Here is a 20,707-nt window from a genome sequence, read left to right on the forward strand (position 1 = left end):
AAGCCACCACACTAATATACGTTGCCGAGATGCAGTCATTGATGATGTAGCAGTAAGCAACTAGCCGGATAGTCCCATTACCCAGCAATTCTAGGAACGTAGAACCTATAAATACACTAATAACAGTTCAGCCTCACCGTAGATGAGCTCTTGATGCTTACATATCTGTGCATTCTTGGCTTCCAATAAATGAATATCTACTAATCTACCTTCCCTCCCTTCGGTTCTCGGCGTCATCCGATAATTGAACGACCGAAGGATAGCAGCCCACCACATGTGATTAAGGAGTTCCTCATAGTCTCTGTGGACATGGGTATGTGGAGAAAGCAGTCTAGATCTAATCGAAAGCACGTCAGATAGAGACTGGAGATACCTCGGAAGGGCGGACCGCAAGGTCGACAAACCCCCGGCCCGGCACGGACCGTCCACGGATCAACCCCAGCTTTCCCGTCCTGGTATTGATGATCCATCATACTAGAAAAAGATAGCATATCCTGCATCCCGGATTCTCCTTCTCGATTGAGCTTGCAGACGACGACCTACTATCGCGGGCTCGTTGTCCTCACTTTAATTGGCGGAATAAACACGATCATGGCCAAGATCCCAGCTGTCTTACGCTCATATGCTCCGAGCACCGGGAGCTCCTCCTCGAAGGTATCAGTTTCTATTCACATTGCCGGCGCCGAGGATAGTCGCCCAATGTTGTTCACTACGCTAGATAAGATCGAAGGAGTGGTGACAATCACAGTGGCGGAGAAGACCGCCTGCGAGGACATAAAGATCACATTGGAAGGGATATCGAGGGTAGTGACCTGGGGAGGTATTAATGGACCTCCACTTATCGGTGGTCGTCACACGTTCATGAAGCTCCATAATCTGATTGAGAAGGGTCCATATCAACCAACATCGATTCTGGAGCCGGGTTGGTGCTACAAGTTTCCGTTTACGTTCATTGTGCCGGAAAGTCTGCCGCTCACGGGATGCGATCACAAAGCGGATGATGGAGGTCTCAATAATGCTCACACCAGACTACCACCTTCAATGTGCAAGGAGACCGACACAGAGTGCTTTTCTATCAAATACATCGTCCGTGTGGTTATCCCGGGACCATTCTGCGGAAAGGAAACCCTGAAAAAGAGCTTAGCCAACGTTGTTCACCCCGTCAAGATACTTCCCTCTGGTATATTGGGCAGCTCCAGCGGCATTTCCATCAATGGGCTCACATCTCGACGAGTACTCAGAATTAGACGTGGCTGGAGAGGGAAATGTTCTGGCCACTTGACTATCTTAGCTTCACCGACTGAGCCCATACGACTTCCCTTCCGTCGAATTGATGCCGTCGACCAGGTCAACACCTCGATAAAACTAGACCTTAGATTCACTACAGTTGGGACCCAACCTCCCCCTCACCTGCGAAAGATGTATCCCAAGCTGAATTCGGTAACATCCTTCCACGCAGGGCTGCAGGAGCAGTATCCGTCTTTCACAGAGGAAAAAAGCACCGATTTAGCCCGAGGAAACCACGTTCAATCTCTGACGCTTCCAACAATCGATATTGCGTCAACGCAATGGGCCAAGATACAATCACCAAGTACTAGTATTTCATCTTCCCAGCCGATTTATCAGTCTATCTCCACCAATGAGGAAGCGTCGTATACCGCATCGATCGTTGTTCCAATTTCCATTCCAAAGGATGAAGACCTTGTCCCAAGTTTTCACTCCTGTTTCATCTCTCGCATCTATATCTTGGAGCTTCTTATATCTTATTGCACAGAAAAGGCTGCTGGAGGGCGCGCTGCAAAAATTGAAGTTCCTGTTGAGATCAGTTTGTGAGATGCGTGAGCGAACATCTATGGAGCTATCGGGATTATAAAGACGACCTGTATAATATCTAATTATATACCCTTCTGCACTATAGAGGATTGTTAGTGATATACAGTATTTACAATGATGAATGACATAGAGCGACAACGATAGATGGACTTCTTCTTCTATAAGTACAATACGAAAAATAGGAGTAGACACCACAATGTGGCGTACTAGGGTGAGTTGTCGACTGCATGCGAAGCATAAAGAGACCAAATAGCAATTGAATTCGCATGTCACGATTGCATGGTCTATCTACTGGTGGTAAACCTTCAGCTAACGTGTGGCCAGGTGAAGGTACTTCCATTCATGCTGCGAAGCCGCTTCCATTGATGACAGCGACTCTCATCTCTATCGCTTAGCCTACAACAGTAGCCAATGAACGCAATCAATAGCGACGTAAAGAAAAGTACCAGAAGTCGAGTGGCTCCTAAGCCAGCGACGGAGGCTGTTCTCCCGTCGCGCGGCCGGACCGAGTACCCACCTTAGCTCGTAAATTCTATGAAGCAGGATTGGCTCATGATAATTCTGCCACGGCTCTCTTGCATAGCAGATCACGGAGGCTAACCAGTCAGCGTGCCAGATGTCTGCAGCAATTCCCGAAAAAGGATTAGTGGAAACTGTCTGCTTTCATACGTGGCCGCAGCTGCGGCTGAGATGCGATCAATCAGAGTCCTAATTTATGAGTGCAGAATGCAAGAGAACTTTTTCTTAACCCCCTCTGTCGCTTCGTGGATGACATCTTGGCAACTATGGCGAGTCGCATGGTGATGTATAAGCTGGTGATGCTTGGAGACGGTGGTGTTGGAAAGACCGCTTTGATGATGCAAATGTCGCTGAGATTCTTTGTCGAGACTGTAAGTCCTCCATGGGACATATGGAGAAGGACCCCGTCATCTCTCCAGATCAATAAACAAACCCCCATTGACACCAGGTGTGTCAGTACGACCCGACGACGGAAGATGAATTTCGCCAGCAAGTCGTCGTTGATGGCCAGTCCTGCATGATGGACGTTCTCGATACAGGTGGTGGAATGAAACAAACAGCGATGATAGATCAATGGATCCGCGATGGCGAGGGCTTCGTTCTGGTCTACAGCATCTCCTCTCGCTCTTCATTTATACGCATCAAGGAGTTGCATCACCATATACAGCGTCTTAAGGAGCCGTTCACATCATCAGCTTGCCAGGCCTTATCCGCCACCAGCCTTCAACCGCCTATGCCTATCATACTGGTAGGCAATAAGTGTGATATAGATACGGGGCGTACGGTATCTGTGGAAGAAGGATACGCCTTGGCTCGCGAGCTCGGTTGCAGATTCGTCGAAGCCTCGGCCAAGAACAACATCAATGTTGAGGCGGCTTTCCTGGACGTTGTGCGGATCCTGCAACGTGGACGACAACAAGCGTTGCGACAAGCTACTAGCTCTAGCGACCGGTTATCTCAGCGTCGGGCCGCCATTTCCCGTAGTGTGTCGGATGTTAGTATGTCTATCACGAGGCTTTTGTCGTTGGGCCGTAAACAACCGACAAGCCACCGACCTGGTATAGTTGAAACAATTTTCGAATCCCAAGTCACTGGCGTCAATGATAGGGAGCAACTAAGAACTCGTTTTGACAGGCACGGAAGACCTGAGGAATAACATAGACCCTCCAAACAAGCCGCCTCTCAAATCGATGTCAGGCTCTCACCATGACGTGGTACCAGAGGAATTGCCTAAATCTTCACGCTGGCAAGAACTCGGGTCATTTTGGCCTACATGGCGGGCTTTATGTTGGTATAAGCTTATGCGAATCTTAGAACCTCTGCCCAAGGGTGCGCAGAGAGTCACGTATACCTGCGTCAGTTTACGTTTTATCATCCGTATCTGAAGCAATGTCTCATAGACTCTTAGGGTTGCGGTGATCTATGTTATTTGGATGTTGTGGAAATGGCTCCAGGAGGGGCAGCAGAGTTGCAGGAACACTTAAATGCCGGCGCCAGAGCTGTTCGCCTGCGAAGCAATGCTCAGACTGTTTCATCAAGCCCTCCATCTTCTCCGCAGCCAGCGCGAATCTCTCCCTCTTCTCAGTCTCACGACCAACGAAGACGGCCAATCCAAAGCTTGCCGCAGCTTCGTTCGAATGAACCCAATGGGGGGTCAGATACTACCTCAGTTCAGCGTCTAACGAAGTCAAATCGCACATCGGAACCAAAATACCTGTTGCTCTGCGTGAACACAAGGCGAGATCTTGCACTAATGGAGCACATTGAAGTCTCATCCATGACAAACGATCAATACCTCTTCCAAGACATCCAAAGCGAGTATTCTAGAATGAGGCGAAACCAGCAATGGAACTTAGGGATGGTATTTCCAAACGACATTCGAATACCCAACTGGATCTTGAGAGTTCTATGCATCCCTGCTCCAAGACACATACAGTTTCCTGCTTGGCTAGGTAAACGCCTTGAAAACTGTAGAATATTTATTCCCAAGAAGGCGGAATTCGTTCAGGTAAATGAATGCAGCCAAATACCATAGTTCAACTACTGATTTAGTATAGTTTCAACTAATCCCAGCTGGCACTGATATCTGCGCTGACATTGTGGCGAAGCCAGCGATTCCTGGAGATGAAGAAGTGCTAGTTAAGAAGTCCTATGAGTACCGGCCGGTTCCTTTGAAGGTAAAGATCCTTCGTATTCCACTGCATGATCTTCTTAAACCAGGCCCCCATCTCGGTAGTTTCTGGTTAAATAGATTTCCCAAGAAACGAGGAGATATGCTTACTTGGGATGAAAGTCGAGAGTGTCTTGGCTGGGGAATACACATCATCGAAGGATGGAACAAACGTCTCGTTGTCTTTGTTGTCTTGCTCCTTATGCTTATTTTTGGCGTATTCGTTGCTCTATACGGCGTCTTAACTCACGATGGGTCAACCGGTGCTGGAATAGGATCCTTTTTGGTGGGTCTTCTTACATTATATTGCTGGCTAAGATATGAAGATTGGAAGAGTGAATGATTGCCATATTGAGGAATATTTTGAGAACTTGTCTACCAGTACGGGGCTAGGCGAGCCACAGAGCTCGGTGTAGAGCGCCTAGACACGACGTTACTTTCAAGTACAACTTCCAGCGGACTTGTAGCTCCCAGCTGAGAATACCATAGATCCTAGGGGCAGATATCTCGACTTACAACCATGGTCGTTGCTTTTACTCTGTATAGAAACACGCCCCCGAGGAGGAAAGGAGCAACAACAAATAGCCTCACAACATATGACTTAACAAGCGTATTATGTGATGTTTGTTCTCTGGCTGGGAATGCAGCCTTTCCTACCGGATGCCATTTTGACACATCACCCCCCGCGGAGTTTCGTCCGCAAATACGTGCGACTTCATAAGTTTTACACCAACTTGGGACTATAAGGCCGGCGTGAGACAGCCGACCTCGTGTATACCAACAGTGAAGACATCCTAACCTCCCTCAATCCCCATCAATATACTTATTCATAATAGGCTGGGGGATGCCAATTCACTTTGGGTCGTCAGGGAAGGCGCCAGGCAATGACTTCCAAACCCTGACCATCGAGACTAAATATTGGCCGTGGCATGTCAGTTAAACACCAACACATAGCCTTGTGTGAGTGATTGTTTAAATGGCATCTCGCTATGCACCTCGTTAAGGCCAGACGTGGCCAATGAGCCAAAAATGTGAGGATCGCATTCTCTACTTGCAACAACCACAGACATCCGGTCTCCGGTGATAGGCTTCCATTCAAAGATATAAAAAGTGTATGGTCTCAGCTACACTCTGCAAACCTCTCAAAAAGCCCGAACGTTCATGATAGACCAACTACGATACCTTTAACTTTAATCTGAGCCAAGAGCACTATCCGAAATGGACACTCTCGTGCCTTTTATCCCATCGGAGGTGGAACAGCAGCTTCCCTAGCGAAGGAGTATCTGGAAAACGCGGGAAGCCTTGCAGCCGCCGATCTTCGACAGCACCCGACTATCAATCCACCTAGTTCCAAATGGGGCGTTAAGGAGAGCAACAACAAGCCAGGTAAAGCTAATGTAAATCGCTCTTGATTTTTACTACTGATACTATCATCGCCCTGAAGCGTTTGAATCTCTCTGTAGGTCAGTTCGGGCCGCAACGGTAGATGACCTTAAAGCATTTGACAACGACAAGTTTGCGGACAATCCATTTGAACACTTTTCTGAATATCTTGGAGAGTTGGCCACAACCTACACCTCTGAGGAATCAATCAGGAGGGCACACCAAAGGAGAATCAGTGTCAGTTCAGTCAATACCGAACTTTCTGGGGGACGACCGGCACTTGGCCACATTGATCACCCTGGGGCCCAATTAGCCGTATTTAAAGTGGTAAGCAGGTTCAAACATAATCAAATGATGATTCCTAACTCTCGTAACAGCTTCGCTGCTGAGAATCGGTTTCACTGGACTATGGCAGGATTCACGGCTCTATTGGGGGCAACCTCCGCGGCAGTTTTTCTGGGAAGCGCTTGTGGTTAGTCTAGAGCTTGGTGGTCATACTTTTGTTTTCGCTTGGGATTCCTGATTTATCTCGGGATAACGACAGTGCAAACCATGGGACTGTCAGTTTGTATAGCATGATGGTCTCACAAAGCCATAGTATCAGTGGAAGAGAGCAACAACAACTTAGACGCCATTGGTAGTATCTGGACCCCTTTGCAAATATGCCTGTATAGAACCTCTACTAGACCCTTGTCCTTTCAACTCGGAGCAGTAGGAAGAGAGCAATTTAAAGAAACGTCTAAATTTGTACTCCTCGTCTGGCCGATCCATGGTGCAATCTTCCTCTGCAGTATCAGCGTACCAGAATCCCCAAGGGATTAGCTTCTCCACGTCCTTCTCTTTAGTGCTGGCAGGTATTGCATTGTCTGAATATTGAGCTCGAGATTCATGTATTCATAAGTAGCGCACTTGTGATTCTCGCTGTAGACAGCCTGGCTTCTTGGACGACAGATACAACCTCTCGTCAACTATACATTTCTACCGACCCAGCGCGTTTCTCAGGAAAGAGAAAGTGCGATTAACAATAATGAAAAAGCGAAAAACATACAACAGCATATACCGGGTGGTGCTCACCCCCTCCAGCGCCGGTTTCGCTTAGAGTCAGCGAGACCCGTATAGGAGCTTGGAGTTATTCCAATCAAAAACCATTCTCACCGTAATTCATTACTGAACTGACAAGTGAACTAGCGAGTCGATGCCTCTATTGATGTTATTATTATCATTCTTACCACTGTTGTAGAACCCGATCTGATTCTATACCTGACCTATCCCGAGATAGCGACCCGCCCAGTCGGACATGTCGATCATTATTCTAACTCTAGGTGGGGAGCAAATGGCAGCCTGAGAATGAGATCCACAGCTCGTATTCACGCTCTGTCTACCTTCCCTATCCTGTGTTCTTTATCGGATGATAAACGTGACACTTTTTCACCTTCGCAACCTTCATACTGCCATGGCATCGTCTAGTACCCCACGCTTTGTCTATCAACCCGGAGAAATCATCCTGGAGGTGGCATCGCATCTCTGCGTCTCCGACCTCAATGGCCTCATCCAGACAGCCCAGCGTTTTCATGAGCTCCTGTCGCAGGAGTTGTATGGCCGGGCGGCCACGCTGATTCGGAACGATGGCGAGACGCCCTTGATCTGGGCGGCGAAACAGGGCCGAGTCGCCTGCGCTCAGAAGCTCGTGAGGCGAGACCCCGATCCCGCGAGACTCATCGATGGCCGAGCTGCCATTCATGCTGCCACGGCCGCAGGGCAAGAGCAGATTGTCGCGGTCTTGCTGGAAGCAGGCGTGCCCGTCTCCCTGCCCGATAAGGAAGGGCACACACCCCTCCAATGGGCAGTGGCCCATGACCAGGAACTGGTCCTTCGCCGACTTCTCGCGTCCGGCGCTGGGAATGTGACTACCCCATCGGATGAGAACTGGGAGTGGGGGTGCGCCTTGGTGGATGCAGTGATGAGAGGCCATAAATCAGTGGCTAGGATTCTTCTCGAGGCTGGGGCCAGCATCGCCCGGGACCATCCCGCCTTCCCCAAGATCCACGAGGCGATCAACTTCAAGCTACGCTTGGCCTCGCATCAGGGACAGTGCGAAATGATCAGCCTCCTGTTAGAGTTCGATGCTGACGCGCATCTCCTTCGCACGGGGAACCTGCTCCCGTTGCATATCGCGGCATCACACGGACACCTGGATGCAGTCCAGCTCCTGCTCCAGCACGGCGCCGATATCGCCGCCGTCGATGAACAGGGAGATATGGCCATCCACCACGCAGCCGCCGCGGGCAGTGTGGAGGTGGTAAAATTCCTGCTGGATCGGGGAATCCCGGTGGACGTGCGCGGGGAGGCGGAAAAAACCGTCTTATTGACTGCGGTGATCTATCAACGAGCCGCCGTCACGCAGTTGCTGCTGGAAGCCGGAGCCGATGTGAATCTGGTCGAAGAGGATGGGCACAACGCCCTCCGCCTAGCCGCGTACTGTGGGACGATCGAGATCGTGGAATCACTGCTCGCCCATGGTGCTGCCGTTGGCGCGCTAGCACCGGATGATCGAACCGTCCTACATATGGCCGTAGTGGGTGACAATCCAGATGTCATCCCCTCGCTATGTCGCCCAGGCGCCGCGATCAATGCCCTGGATGCGTCGGGATACACGGCCCTTCATTTGGCCGCCGCCCTTCCCGGACGTACTGCACTCGCCCGCCTGCTTCTGGAGATGGGGGCAGAGATATCCGTCTCCTCAGGGGATGGACGGACGCCGCTGCATTTCGCTGCCTGGACTGGCCAGGAAGACCTCCTACAACTGCTGGTGGATGCTGGCGCCGAAGTAGGCGCCGTCCATAGCGACGGAGGTCATACGGCCCTGCACTACGCCGCCGTTCAGGGAAGTGTCGATGCATTTCGGGTTCTTCTACAGGCTGCTGAAGCCGAGAAGCTTGATTGGCTCCGCCCATGCTGGTGCGGAGGAACCGTCTTGTCTAAGGCCGCGGGCAAGGGTCACCGAGGCATTATCGAGTTGATAGTGGAAAACGGCGTGGATGTGACGGCGTGCTATGATGGGTCGTCCGCCCTGCACGCGGCCGCGGCGGCTGGAGAGACTGATCTCGTCGAGTTCCTGTTGTCCTTGGGGGCGGATCGGTTGCAACTGGACTGGTTCGGTCGATCCTCCATCGACTGGGCCGTTCGACATCCGCCGACGCTGGACAAGCTAATTAGACATGGTCCCCTGTCGGCTCCTTCACTCGATGAAGAGAAACGGATATCGGCCCTGAGGGAGGGCATCACCATGCTTGCCACCCGAGCCCTAAGGGAGGGGAAGTCGGCCTCGTACCGGCTGGGAAAGTGCCTGCTCTACATGAACGATGTCTCCGCGGCCCGCACGGCATTTCTGTACGATGCGAATGTCCCAGACGGTGCCCCGGCCGTGTGCGATCTTTGTAAAGAGAGTCCGACAGTCACAGAAGGACGATTTGTATGTCAAACCTGTCCCGATATAGATCTCTGTGGCCCGTGTGTGGACCAGTACTACCAGGAGAAGCTCCAAATCCGGTTGTGTGATGGACATCAATTTTTAGAGGTTCAGGCCTCTAGCGACGAGCTTCTGGCTATGCAGGCCAATGAATCCAGAGAGTCGTGGCTCCGCGGCCTCCTTGCAATGTACGATAGTTCTACCTAGATATTAACAAATATCAGTCAGCTTGGTATAGTGTATTCCGTAAAAAAAAAAAAAAAAAGCTGGTTATACAGCCAAGAGAGCTTGGTATCACAACGCTATTAAGGGTTTGCGTCGATAAAGACAACTACATAGCTTTCCCTACTCGTTTCCGCGCCAGAAACTTCCATGCAATATACTTTCAGCATATTACTCTATGGTCTTTCTGTGCGCTATCAACTATTTCACGTATTTGCGAGTAAAGCTTCTTGTCTTCTTTCCTTCAGGACTTCCCCCGTGAACCTTTTCCTCCCTGATACTTAATTTAAGGGAAGATGGAACCATATCACCTACCCACACATCCAAAGCCGTAAGGTTTAATGCTTATATCCTGAAGAAGTTGTAAACTTCCCTTACAATAGACCCTGAATTAGACTTAACCATATAACTACTGTCGGGGTATTCTAATCGCTTGGGAAAAATGTGCCATATTATACAATCCGGCAAGTAATGAGCAGTCTACATTTATAACATATCTATTGCCGCAGGAAGCACTGAACAAATCTCACAACGACTGGTGCTAGAAATAGTCTGAGATCATGTTCAGGTAGTCTCGCATTCTACAGCTCCAAAATTGCACTGCAACAGCATAGTAGATATCATGATACATGGGATTGGTGTTCATGGTTTTCTCGTTTCTCATTTCTATTTTTTTATTTTTATCTTTCTGGATACTTAATGGTAGCAGTCTGGATAATACTGGAATGATATTAGTAGTTCTATGAATATAGTGTCCCCAAAATAGCTACCCATCAGTGTTGATCCGTGATTTGGTTCAAACCCGGGGATTGGTGTAATACTGTCGCAACCCTACTTACTACCCCGCGCGCTTCATTGGATCTCCACCATCCAGAGTCTCATGACATTCAGAATCCAAATTTCATGTGTTAGTGTTGTAAACCTGATGTAGTCGCTTCTCAGCCGTTTCAATTTCAATTTGTCGGAAGTATAAGGTGCGGGTGGAGAAGTTACAGTCTATTGGAGTGCGGCTACCCGAGGGAGAATCGGATCAATGTGAAAGAATCGAGACCCTCTATAAGTGGGGAACCAGAGTCCTATATTCATATGATATACGTTCTTGGGTGATCAATCTTGGACTTCTGGTACCATCAAAGGGTAAAATCGCGGAGTAAGAACAAGGCGCGTCTCAGATTCAAAGGAAAAGTTAGCCAGCCCCTTACAATTGCATGGTGTCCGTCAGCAGTAGAAGAAGGATACGCCACTGACCACAGCAGTTGTATGATCCACGTCAGCCTACTGCACTGTTGTTGATATCATATACGGCTAGTAGCGGCTTTCTTGAACATAAATAGAGACGTTGAACCCGGTATTAAGAGTCCTTATCATCTAGGAGAACATAAGCCTTGCCCACTCGAGCATTTCCATAGCATTCAGATCTCTACCAAGCATAATCTAGCCTTCCAACCTGAATCATGTCTTCCGGTTCCACTAGCAACATGCTGCGTGTCAGCATCGAGTCCCAGAAGTTCCCCGGATCCTACCTCCGCATCGACGGACGGGGAGTCACCGAGTACTCCGGCTCTGGCGGCGGTGCCGTCAATGTGCAGAACCATGTTGCCTCGTACGAGACCCTCATCATCGTGAACCACCCCGATGACAACACTTTCTCTATTCTCTCCTCTGCCTTCCCGAACGTCTACCTCCGCATGGACGGCTCCGACATCAAATCTGGAGACACCTACGCCCAGGGTGCCGGAAAGGTTAACTGCCAGTGCGCATCCCCTGTTGTATTCTGGATTTATCGATACTGACCCAAGACTATCGGGTGGGGCGACCACTCTTGGGAGAAGTTCCGCTTCGAGAACCAGAGCGATGGTACCAAGGCCATTGTTTCTGTGCATTTCCCGAACGCCTATCTTCGCATGGAGAATGTCACCGGCCAGGGCGGACCGAGCGGTGCCGGAACTGTCAACTGCCAGAGCTACGTCGGTTCCTATGAGAAGTTCAAGATCCATGTCCTGTAGTGTGGGAGCATAGTACGATCGACTGTGTTAGTAGTATTCTTGTTCCATTCTTTTTGCGTGGTTTAAAGTTGTGAAAAAAGACTGTGGAAAAAAAGGATGCAGGTGAGGGGCGCATGGTTATTTAAGCAATTCGACAGTTGTGTTTATTGTTAGCACTAACCTTCCACATTCTCTCAATGGAATTATTTTGCGTATTTATGCAGTCAGTACTGTCTATCCAAGTCAGAAACCAGCTTTGGAATTCTACGAATTATTGTGCCAATAATGTAAAGTCAGTCAGTCTATTAAGTTCTTTCTGTGAGCAGCACACAAAAGACTCACGCTCAATCAAACAGAGAAAAAAGAACTTGAGAGAAACCTGACTCTCAAAAAGGCATCTTATGTTTTCTGATCATGTGTTCCTTCAAGTTATCCTTCCTATTGGAAAGATGGCGACAACCAGCGTAAGTGCATTTATAGGCCTTCGGGAACAGATGAATAGTTCTAACATGTCTTCTCAATTCGGCGGGACGGTTAAACTGCCTGCTGTTATTGCACCCTTCCCATTCACATCTAAGGTCGCGATGGGACTTTTTGCTGCTATTTTCTCATTAGCGTGGAATGTTAGAGTACGGGTGCAGGATTTCTGTTGAACCTTCTGCCCATGGGATTAATGGCATGAATTTCAGCTCCAAAGATGTCTCGCGTAGCGGAGCGCATCGAAATGAACGGGTCATTCAGAAGGCTGTCGGGATGGGAATTATCCTGGTGACCCTCGAAAACAGCAGAGGCAATATTTCGTTGACAAAGCCAGCTGAAATTCTCCAGGACTATATCCTGAGTTTGAAATTCGCGGTAAACGTCTGAGCCCAGGGCCGACTGGCTGGATCTCATGTCAACGTCGAAGAAAGAATTGAAGTCAAACTCCACTTCACGTCCCATTTCGGTACAACTGGTCATAGACAAGTCATCTAATGTAGCGTGGGATTGCAAGGAAGGGCTGTGGAGTACGGTATGTGGCTCCGGCCATCCTTGATATGGCCAGAGCCCTTTCTCAGTGTCTTCCGGCAATAGGTCAGTATGACTGTCCAAAAATGATAGACTGATAGAACCTGGGTTAGGGCTAGGAGTTGATAAGGTGTTTGGGGACAGAGAAAATGAGGACATTTGACCAGTGGACATTTTCAAAGCCTGGTAGAAATATGTGGAGTTAGATAATTGGATAAGTATTTGAATGGTTGCATGAACCTTGTTTTGAAAGGAGAAAGAGATAAGATTGTGCTGTTCGACAGACGGCCACTATCTCTCTGAGTAAGTACAACTGGCAATAATGAGGAACTGTGCTATGACAGCCAGTAGTGGGAAGCTATCAGACTATAAACACTCGAGTCTGAACAAAGGTGATAAAACAAGATGCCGAACTCATGCCATGCATGCACAGCCCATCCTTCAACAGAAAGCCTGTGCCTACTGGTGTGACATACAACTCTCTTCCTTCGGTGCCTGCATGTTGCACCCGGCTCCTAGCAACTGCCAAAGTGTGTATTAGGAAGGCTCGAGGATAGTGTAACGTTTCACTTCAGCTGTCCGGATTGGCTCTATACAGCCACGGTGGCCTTGTTTCAAGGTTCCCTTCACGTAAGCCTCTTTCGGTTCTCGCGCGCCAATAGAAATGGCGTTGACTTGCATGTATCCTGCGGGAACGCGGACCCACTTCTTCCCCTGTTATGCAAGCAACAACCTATCAATTGAGAAACGATGTGAACAGAGTTAGACCACGAACAATCATTGTATGAGGGTTGTATATCCGGGCAGCACACATCAGGCTCCCACAGCAAACCCTTCATTATGATATAAGGCGCGGGCCATTTGTGACCCGCGTAAATACTTACATTTACCAGTTAAGAAAGCATATATTGTAAATACGAATATCATTTTTAAACACCTTCGTTCCTCCCCTAATGAGGGCTAGATCTTCAGATGCCTACAATACTAACTATTTTCAAACCTCCCATTCTGAACCACGGTTCAGAATGTCAACCAATAATAACTAACTATTTCGTGAAGCATAATTAAAAGGTCCAACAACCCATCACTACCCGTTGCGGGAAGAGAGCAGCCAGTAAGAGGTCAACCCCAGGTTAATCCCTAGCTATCTGGGCCCTCACCGCAAGTTATTAATGGGCTAAGACTACTTGACCAACCCATACCATATGAATTTTTGAATCTTCACCATGTCATGTTATTGGGCAACATTGGGCTGGTGGTCACATGACTCTGCAGACGACGTCGTAAAAGCGGTATGTACGCCGTATGTATGCACATCCATCGGATAGCTGCATGGACCTACGAGCGCAGAACCTTGGAGCTCAGCAACGTAACCCCTCTAGGCATTCAGCAAATATGTGCTATTCACGCTAACGGCACCCTAGTAGCCAATAGTAGGTATCATGTAGAGTTGCCTGCCGACTCGACATGATCATTGGTTGTGAAATGTTGACACCACGAAAGAAACAGTTTATGATAATCGTAGAGACTTCTGGAGATCGATTCCATTAGAGCTCAAATCACTATAATCTATGCCGATGGCCTTATGCGCTCGTGTTTCCCAAGAACCCAGCCAGGTAAGAGGTTAAAGAAGCCGGATGATGCTAGAGCACGTGCTGCACGTCACTCCATCGATAGGAATTGCTGTGTACAGGATTCCAACCTCAACTCGACCACAAAGTAACACGAGTATGGACTCCTGGAATCCGAATTTCTATTTGCCAATGAAAGGCTTCTACCCTCATTATTCATGTCGGCAGTTACACACCAGCCCGTCTATATGGCCGTGCTCGTACGACAGCAGACAACCCCATCGTCATGCAGAGAACAGAAACATTTCGCTCCGAACACACTTCTACATTTGTCATTCTTACGCAGAGGGACTAGAGTCATAACCATATTATAATCACTGGCAATTGTACCACGGAGCCGGTGGGTTACATCCTCCTATTGGAAGGAGAGTTGAATATCCGGAATCACGCTTGTGGAGATTCTGGTAGTACATTTGGTACGGTAGTTCGTCCTACTCTACATTTACAATGTGCAAGGATGCCTCTCACGGTTGTAAGGTTGGTTGCATTGCAAATCTTCATCTACTTTGGGTTTAGGTGTGTCGAAACAATCCCGGAGCAACCTTTCAGAAATAATGTATCTCGAAAACGCAAAGATCCAAACATTCAACATCATGAAGGTCTAGTTAGTACTAATGAAATCCAGATGTATTATTCTAAAAGTACTAGTGAATATATGAGATAGTCGCGAAATCACTAAGTTCAAAAACAAGGTCGTCGCAAAGTAGCAAGAGACAGAGACATCCCGAATATATAACAAATCATAAATAAGAGCTTTCCACAAGGTGAAGCGATGTCGCTAATAATCGCAATCATGAACCCTGAGCATATGCTCCTTCAGGTTATCACCCCTATTGAAGGACCTGAAGCAGCCACCGACATTGCACCTATAAGACCGAGGAGCAATATGGATGGTCCTGACATGCCGCACAAGGTCGGCCTCACGATTGAAAATCTTTGTGGACGTACAGCCCTCCCATTTACATCTCTGCACAGGTCGGTAATTCTTTCCACTGCAGATGAGTTAGGAATGTGGTCATGACCTTCAGGCACAGCACTGAGATTACCATACCTTTCATCAATATGCTTCGCGCGGGTCTCCTGCTGTACCCCCCTAGGCTGGTGTTCAACTGGCATGACGACAGGGGTTATTGTTGTATTGCTGGATGAATGACCATATGGATATCCAGCGGTAGCGACTTCATCGGATTGGAAGCTTGTTGGCATCCGCAAATTGGTCTCCATGCCCAAATCATAGTATATATTGGATTGAGGAGCGACGAAGTCCTCGTGCAATGGTTGCCATGGTGGGTAGTGGAACGGGTTACCAGGCATGATCGCCGAGTTGGGAGGCAATGGCCACATGTTGAGATTACTCGCAAGAAGCCCGAGGTTGTTCTGCCCCAATGGATTGGTAGGATTATGCCCAAGGCCATCAGAGAATGCATGATGTAATGAGCCAGCATTTGGTGAAAGAGAAGTATCCGACATGTTTGAGGGTATAGTGAAATGATAGGCAAGATCACCCTGCTGATAGTAGGTCCGGTACAAGTAGAGCAGGATACTATCGTAGGCTGATGGTCGAGCAAGGAACAGTGATACAAGGTATTTCACTCTCCTAGGGTTGAAAGGTGTCTGAGGAAGAGATGGCAGAGTTTTGTGTTAGAAGATGGAGAACTGAGCATAATTTCCATACTTATATAGAGGAATTCTTCTTAAATTATTCAAAAAAGACTCGTAAGATCAAATTATCAGGTTACCAGGTAGACAATGGAACTTCACTAGAACATGGAAATACTAAATACTTGTATCGTAGCGTGAACAAGCTGCTGCGTATAAAAAAACGTGCACAGGCGGCAAAGACCGGCATAGGAAACACGAATAAGCGGGGGAAACACCAATCACAGACCACAGGAGGCGATGACGGATCCACTTGAACTCTTGCACTGCCCAAAGGCAAAGGCTCAGTTTCCTGGCCTTAATTCTATAGATCAATGGGGATTGGACGGCGATCGTTTGAGATCTACGTCCAAGGACAACCAAAACCAATCAGAATGTAATGGAAGCTCCGAGGGCCGAGCCTAGTCTTCCTCGTTCGGTTTTGAAAAGTAAGTTGTATCGCAGTCATAAAAGTTGACAGCAAAAGCGGGCGGAAACTGCAGAACGCAAATACAATACAACACTAACAAGTTGCTCAGCCTTATGTTGGTTTAACAAAGTAAGCGGGCCCTTTGTATGTTTAAATGAACAATATCAGGACATCATATTTCAGACCAATACTAATACGTTTCAAACTCTCTCTTTGTCTCTCTTTGCCGTTACAGCACTGCACATCTTTATATTTCGCTATCTATGCCGCTTGATAGCCCATATTGGGAAATATCATATCTGCCACAGATCGCAACTGGTCCAACTCCATCAAAAACGGATCATTGGGACTGCGCCCTGGTCCAATGGTATTCCCAAAGAACATCTTCCGTGTGAGGCGAAGTGTCTGTCTACCAGCTGGTCCTGAGGGCCTTGGATAAATTTGCTACCGATATCGTTAGCACAGCAAGGAAATGCAACACGGCATGCCTTATTCTCACCTGGCGCTCTTGGAGTCGGGGTATCCCGTCCCTCCCTAAGGCATACAGTTCTACATCGCCCCTTATATGCATAGTAGCCAGCGATGGTCTCCAGTTGACCAGAATAACCGCTTGGACAGAGCCCCCTCCACCTAAAAACCAATCGAGCATGTCATCTCGAAGACTCTCCCCACTTTGCGAGAACCCCGACTCGAAAACCACCCTCGGTAGCCCGGTGCCGTTCAGTTGTACTCCAACATTCGGAGCCTTTTCCATTCCTGTCAGTGGGTAGCCGGTAAGCCTAAATTCTTCGAACGTTCAGAGCGGTCCTGGAATCAGGAGTAAGAATCCTACTTGTGTTTGCTGAGGTCAAGAGCATATTCCGCTCAGCTACATTGAGAACACCGGTGTTCAACCATATTTCTCGTGAACGGGCAAACCACTCCTGGTCAGCGTTGTGAAGCGGAGTTGCCATTGCACGCAATTTCAGGAACTGGGTTACTGGATTGTATGATTTACTTTGACAAAGTTGAAGATCTTAGACTGAAATCGCCTATGGTGCTAAGGAGCTCTTTAGCTTACAAGCATACGAGTCTTCTTGCTTCAAGTGCGCTGTACGCGGACTCGGCCCAGGAAGGAGCGATGTCCGTATACACCAAGTCGGTGTGAATACCATCTCCATGTTGTCTTGTTTCCGAGATATGTTGGAGGAGATGATGCTGGAAGGTAGGTGCGTCCTTGAACATTGTGCTGAAGTAACGACCTGCTATGCCATCTGGGGAGGGCTCATGTCTGGAAGCCATTTTATCTTCATATCCGGTTGCACGGTGCTGTGGGTTCAAATGTATTGGCTCATGAAACATCGAGCATTGCGCCTAAAGTAAGATTTTTCGCTTCCGATCACTTCAATCAAATTTCACTTCGACTTCAGTTTATGTGCTTTATCTAGAAGGTGGCTGCTTACCTGTGTGGGCTTTATGACGTTTAGATGATACTGTTTATTAATGGTGCTTGTAGCATAGCGTATACGCAATCATGACACGGCAATATAGAATAGTGCAGATGTGAGTAATTATGACAATCCTGCGCACAAAGTACCTCAGTCTATCAAAGCCACGATATACAAATGTAGCTACCCAGAAATCAGCATTAATTCACATACTCCGGTGGTTGCACCCATGGTATCGACTCCGGCTTGAAACCATCCATCGTCACTCCATTCCCGAAGCTCATATATTTCTGCGCCGGATCCTCGAACACCAAGTCGAAGTCTTCCCAGCGTACGATCTCCGTAGCAGCAAAGTAGTGATTGGTAGTTCCAGGCCAGGGAACAATAATCTTGCCATATTTATTTTTGTCTTATGATGTTAGTTAGCAGTGATGAATATATGCAGGGAAGTCAAACATACACCATGAATTGCAGGAATCAGACCACACCATGCCTGACATCTGAGACTGAACCCATCTGTTGAAGTCGCGTTGGGCTTCGGGTCGCACACTCACAGACCGGAGACGATCGGTTTGAAGACGATGAAGGACTCTTACGATATAATCTGCTGTCCGTTCGATACCGGGGAATGCGGAACCGTTTATCGGGCAGTTGGGTGGATGGAATGCTGGATAATCGTCAATTTGGAATCCTCCCGGAAGTTTCCACTCCATGAAAACAAACCAAAGAAGTTAGGAAAGTGTGCCACCGCCGCTGCCATATAACTCTCACACGGGCCCTCCGAGCCCCAGCAATTGGCGAGGGTGATACCGTTGCGTCCGACGACAGGGACGCGTGGGTTATATAGACTGAACCCCGTTGCACAGACGATCATGTCACATTCATACTCATCCCCTTGCGCAGTGCGAAATCCATTCTCTGTGAGAGCAGCCATGTGGTCTTCTATTAGCTTGACATGTGGTTGTTGTACTGCATTGATGTACTGCTCGCCAGGGGCCCATCGACGACATCCGGGGGTATAGTCTGGGGTCAGTTTTTGTTGCAGTTCCGGATCCTCTACTTTGGTCTTAATGTATGATTCCGCACGAGAACGAAGGCTTTTGCTGGGAGGGGTATCTTTCCAGAGGAAAGCAAAGGACGGCAATGCTGCCTTTTCTACTTCCATTCGGAAGTCATGGTAAGCTTGAGGGTTTCTCCGAAACAGGAGCTTCTCCTGTTCGCCATCTACATTTAATCAGCATCTCGATCTCAAACTATTTTGGGCAGAGGACCTACATTCACGATTCTCAACGAACGGCTCAGGCCCAAGCCACGTCGGGTGTGGTGCCAAATTGAGAATCTCTCCAGCTTCTACCACCACAGTAAGCAGATGTACCTAATCTCCAAGCCTGGGGAATCAACATACCCTCCCGAAGACCAGCCACGCATTGAATCCCACTGGCCCCATTCCCAAGTACAGCAATCCGCTTCCCACGAATATCCACGTCCTCCGGCCACGCGGCCGTATGAAACACTCGACCCTTGAATTTATCTCGCCCCTCAAACGCCGGAATCCGATAGTCATTCAACCTGCCAACAGCGTAAATCAAAACATCAGACCGGACCACCGTCTCCTCACCAGACCTCTCATCCAGAAACGTCGTAGTCCACAGCGAACTCTCCTCGTTCCATGCCGCCGAGATACACCTATGATTGCAACGGATAAACTTTCCAAGATCATGTTTGTCAACCACAGATTCAAGATAGGCGTAGATCTCGTGGGCGGGAGCGTAGGCCTTCGACCAGCATGGATTGGGCGCCCAGCTATACTGGTATACGTGTGCGGGTACGTCGCATGCGCATCTGGTTTGTGGTTAGCCATTGTTATTTCTTTCTGGCAGATTGTTCATGTCCGTAGTGAGGGAGATTGTATACCCCGGGTATCGATTCTCATACCAGGTTCCGCCTGGTTTGGGGTTCTTTTCGTATATTTCGAGCTTGATGTTGGACATTCGTGTCGTGATTTCATGGGCGAATTGGATTCCTGATATACTGCTTCATGAGCATGAGGTTGGCACCACAGTGTGATGGATGAACGTACCCTGCCCCGATAACCACTACCTTCAGAGGCTGGGGTACGAAGGCAGAGGGGGTCACGTCTTGACAATTATCGGTCATGTTTAGGTACGGATATAGTATATGAGAAATCAATCATTCAAAACGACCAATTAATCACACCCTATAAGCGAGATAGGTCCAGCAAATTTATAGTAAACCCCCAGTTACCCACAATACTACTTGTAAGCTTTCCAATCCAGAAACCAAATCACTCCAAGTCCACTTCTCCTTCGAAACCTGCATAGGTTGAACAACCATGTACTCCCGAACATCAGAGGCTATCCAAGATACCAGCAAGTGGAAGGCAGAGTAACATCGCGTCATGCGATATATCTATCTAGATATGGCCAGGCGCTGTCCTGGTTCATTGAACGAGCTGAGTGAATGTCAGATGGGACAGGACGTCTATGCATGGTCAAAGCAGGTTCTATCAAGATAGTATGATCTAGCCAGGTGTTTCAGGTCTGGACTGAGTGCTTTAACACTCCCGGGAATTGTTTGGGTTATTAACTTATTGTGATAACTTTATCTCGATCAGGGAATCGTTCAGTTAAGGTTCGGTATGACTTCACGGTTCTCCTTCTGGTAATAGCTCGTCCCTGTCACTGTGGCATTGTCTTACTGGTCTGGCGTTGGACTCTGAGGTTGGTTTGGTGGCTTGGCCCTGCCCCTGACCGAGCTTGAAAATATCTGTTACGTAGCCCTATATAAGCAACGCATGTGAACTGCTAATAGTTTCCTTTGTGCACCAACATTGGTATATTTATCCAATCGCTCTGTTTATGAGTCACTGGAAATCCAGGTATCTTACCTACCTTCCCTCACAACCGATTCCAGCCTCGGATCCAAGACCTCACAAGGCACAACTCCAGCCCTAATGTACAGCCCAGCACAA

At 48.3% G+C, this 20,707-nt stretch overlaps 8 protein-coding genes across 8 annotated transcripts; 4 read left to right on the top strand and 4 right to left on the bottom strand.

Moving 5' to 3' along the window:
- Positions 1-591: 591 nt before the first annotated feature.
- Positions 592-1,833, top strand: BDV37DRAFT_280928 (uncharacterized protein; the record flags this gene model as incomplete). Its single annotated transcript, XM_032086702.1, has 1 exon — positions 592-1,833. One exon carries the CDS (start codon positions 592-594, stop codon positions 1,831-1,833), a length of 1,242 nt encoding a protein of 413 aa, XP_031943650.1.
- A 673-nt stretch (positions 1,834-2,506) lies between these two features.
- Positions 2,507-3,652, top strand: BDV37DRAFT_62495 (P-loop containing nucleoside triphosphate hydrolase protein). Its single transcript, XM_032090968.1, has 2 exons — positions 2,507-2,723; positions 2,810-3,652. Exons 1-2 carry the CDS (start codon positions 2,619-2,621, stop codon positions 3,506-3,508), a joined length of 804 nt encoding a protein of 267 aa, XP_031943651.1. The 5' UTR covers positions 2,507-2,618; the 3' UTR covers positions 3,509-3,652.
- A 3,706-nt stretch (positions 3,653-7,358) lies between these two features.
- Positions 7,359-9,581, top strand: BDV37DRAFT_280930 (ankyrin repeat-containing domain protein; the record flags this gene model as incomplete). Its single annotated transcript, XM_032086703.1, has 1 exon — positions 7,359-9,581. One exon carries the CDS (start codon positions 7,359-7,361, stop codon positions 9,579-9,581), a length of 2,223 nt encoding a protein of 740 aa, XP_031943652.1.
- Positions 9,582-11,050: 1,469 nt separating this feature from the next.
- On the top strand, positions 11,051-11,602 carry BDV37DRAFT_280931 (fascin domain-containing protein; the record flags this gene model as incomplete). Its single annotated transcript, XM_032086704.1, has 2 exons — positions 11,051-11,338; positions 11,396-11,602. The coding sequence occupies 2 exons, from the start codon at positions 11,051-11,053 to the stop codon at positions 11,600-11,602; spliced, it is 495 nt and encodes a 164-aa protein (XP_031943653.1).
- Positions 11,603-12,205: 603 nt separating this feature from the next.
- Positions 12,206-12,523, bottom strand: BDV37DRAFT_280932 (uncharacterized protein; the record flags this gene model as incomplete). Its single annotated transcript, XM_032086705.1, has 1 exon — positions 12,206-12,523. The coding sequence occupies one exon, from the start codon at positions 12,521-12,523 to the stop codon at positions 12,206-12,208; it is 318 nt and encodes a 105-aa protein (XP_031943654.1).
- Positions 12,524-14,998: 2,475 nt separating this feature from the next.
- BDV37DRAFT_280933 (uncharacterized protein) lies at positions 14,999-15,690 on the bottom strand (the record flags this gene model as incomplete). The annotated part of the gene is made up of 2 exons (XM_032086706.1): positions 14,999-15,212; positions 15,272-15,690. The coding sequence occupies 2 exons, from the start codon at positions 15,688-15,690 to the stop codon at positions 14,999-15,001; spliced, it is 633 nt and encodes a 210-aa protein (XP_031943655.1).
- Positions 15,691-16,549: 859 nt separating this feature from the next.
- BDV37DRAFT_280934 (uncharacterized protein) lies at positions 16,550-17,569 on the bottom strand (the record flags this gene model as incomplete). Its single annotated transcript, XM_032086707.1, has 4 exons — positions 16,550-16,732; positions 16,788-17,044; positions 17,121-17,284; positions 17,349-17,569. 4 exons carry the CDS (start codon positions 17,567-17,569, stop codon positions 16,550-16,552), a joined length of 825 nt encoding a protein of 274 aa, XP_031943656.1.
- Positions 17,570-17,915: 346 nt separating this feature from the next.
- BDV37DRAFT_292265 (flavin-containing monooxygenase) lies at positions 17,916-19,872 on the bottom strand (the record flags this gene model as incomplete). Its single annotated transcript, XM_032089150.1, has 7 exons — positions 17,916-18,124; positions 18,176-18,382; positions 18,439-18,939; positions 18,991-19,065; positions 19,121-19,557; positions 19,630-19,746; positions 19,796-19,872. 7 exons carry the CDS (start codon positions 19,870-19,872, stop codon positions 17,916-17,918), a joined length of 1,623 nt encoding a protein of 540 aa, XP_031943657.1.
- Between the last annotated feature and the right edge of the window lie 835 nt (positions 19,873-20,707).

This window comes from Aspergillus pseudonomiae (genome assembly GCF_009193645.1).
Source record: "Aspergillus pseudonomiae strain CBS 119388 unplaced genomic scaffold BDV37scaffold_17, whole genome shotgun sequence".
Taxonomy (NCBI): Eukaryota; Fungi; Ascomycota; class Eurotiomycetes; order Eurotiales; family Aspergillaceae; genus Aspergillus; species Aspergillus pseudonomiae.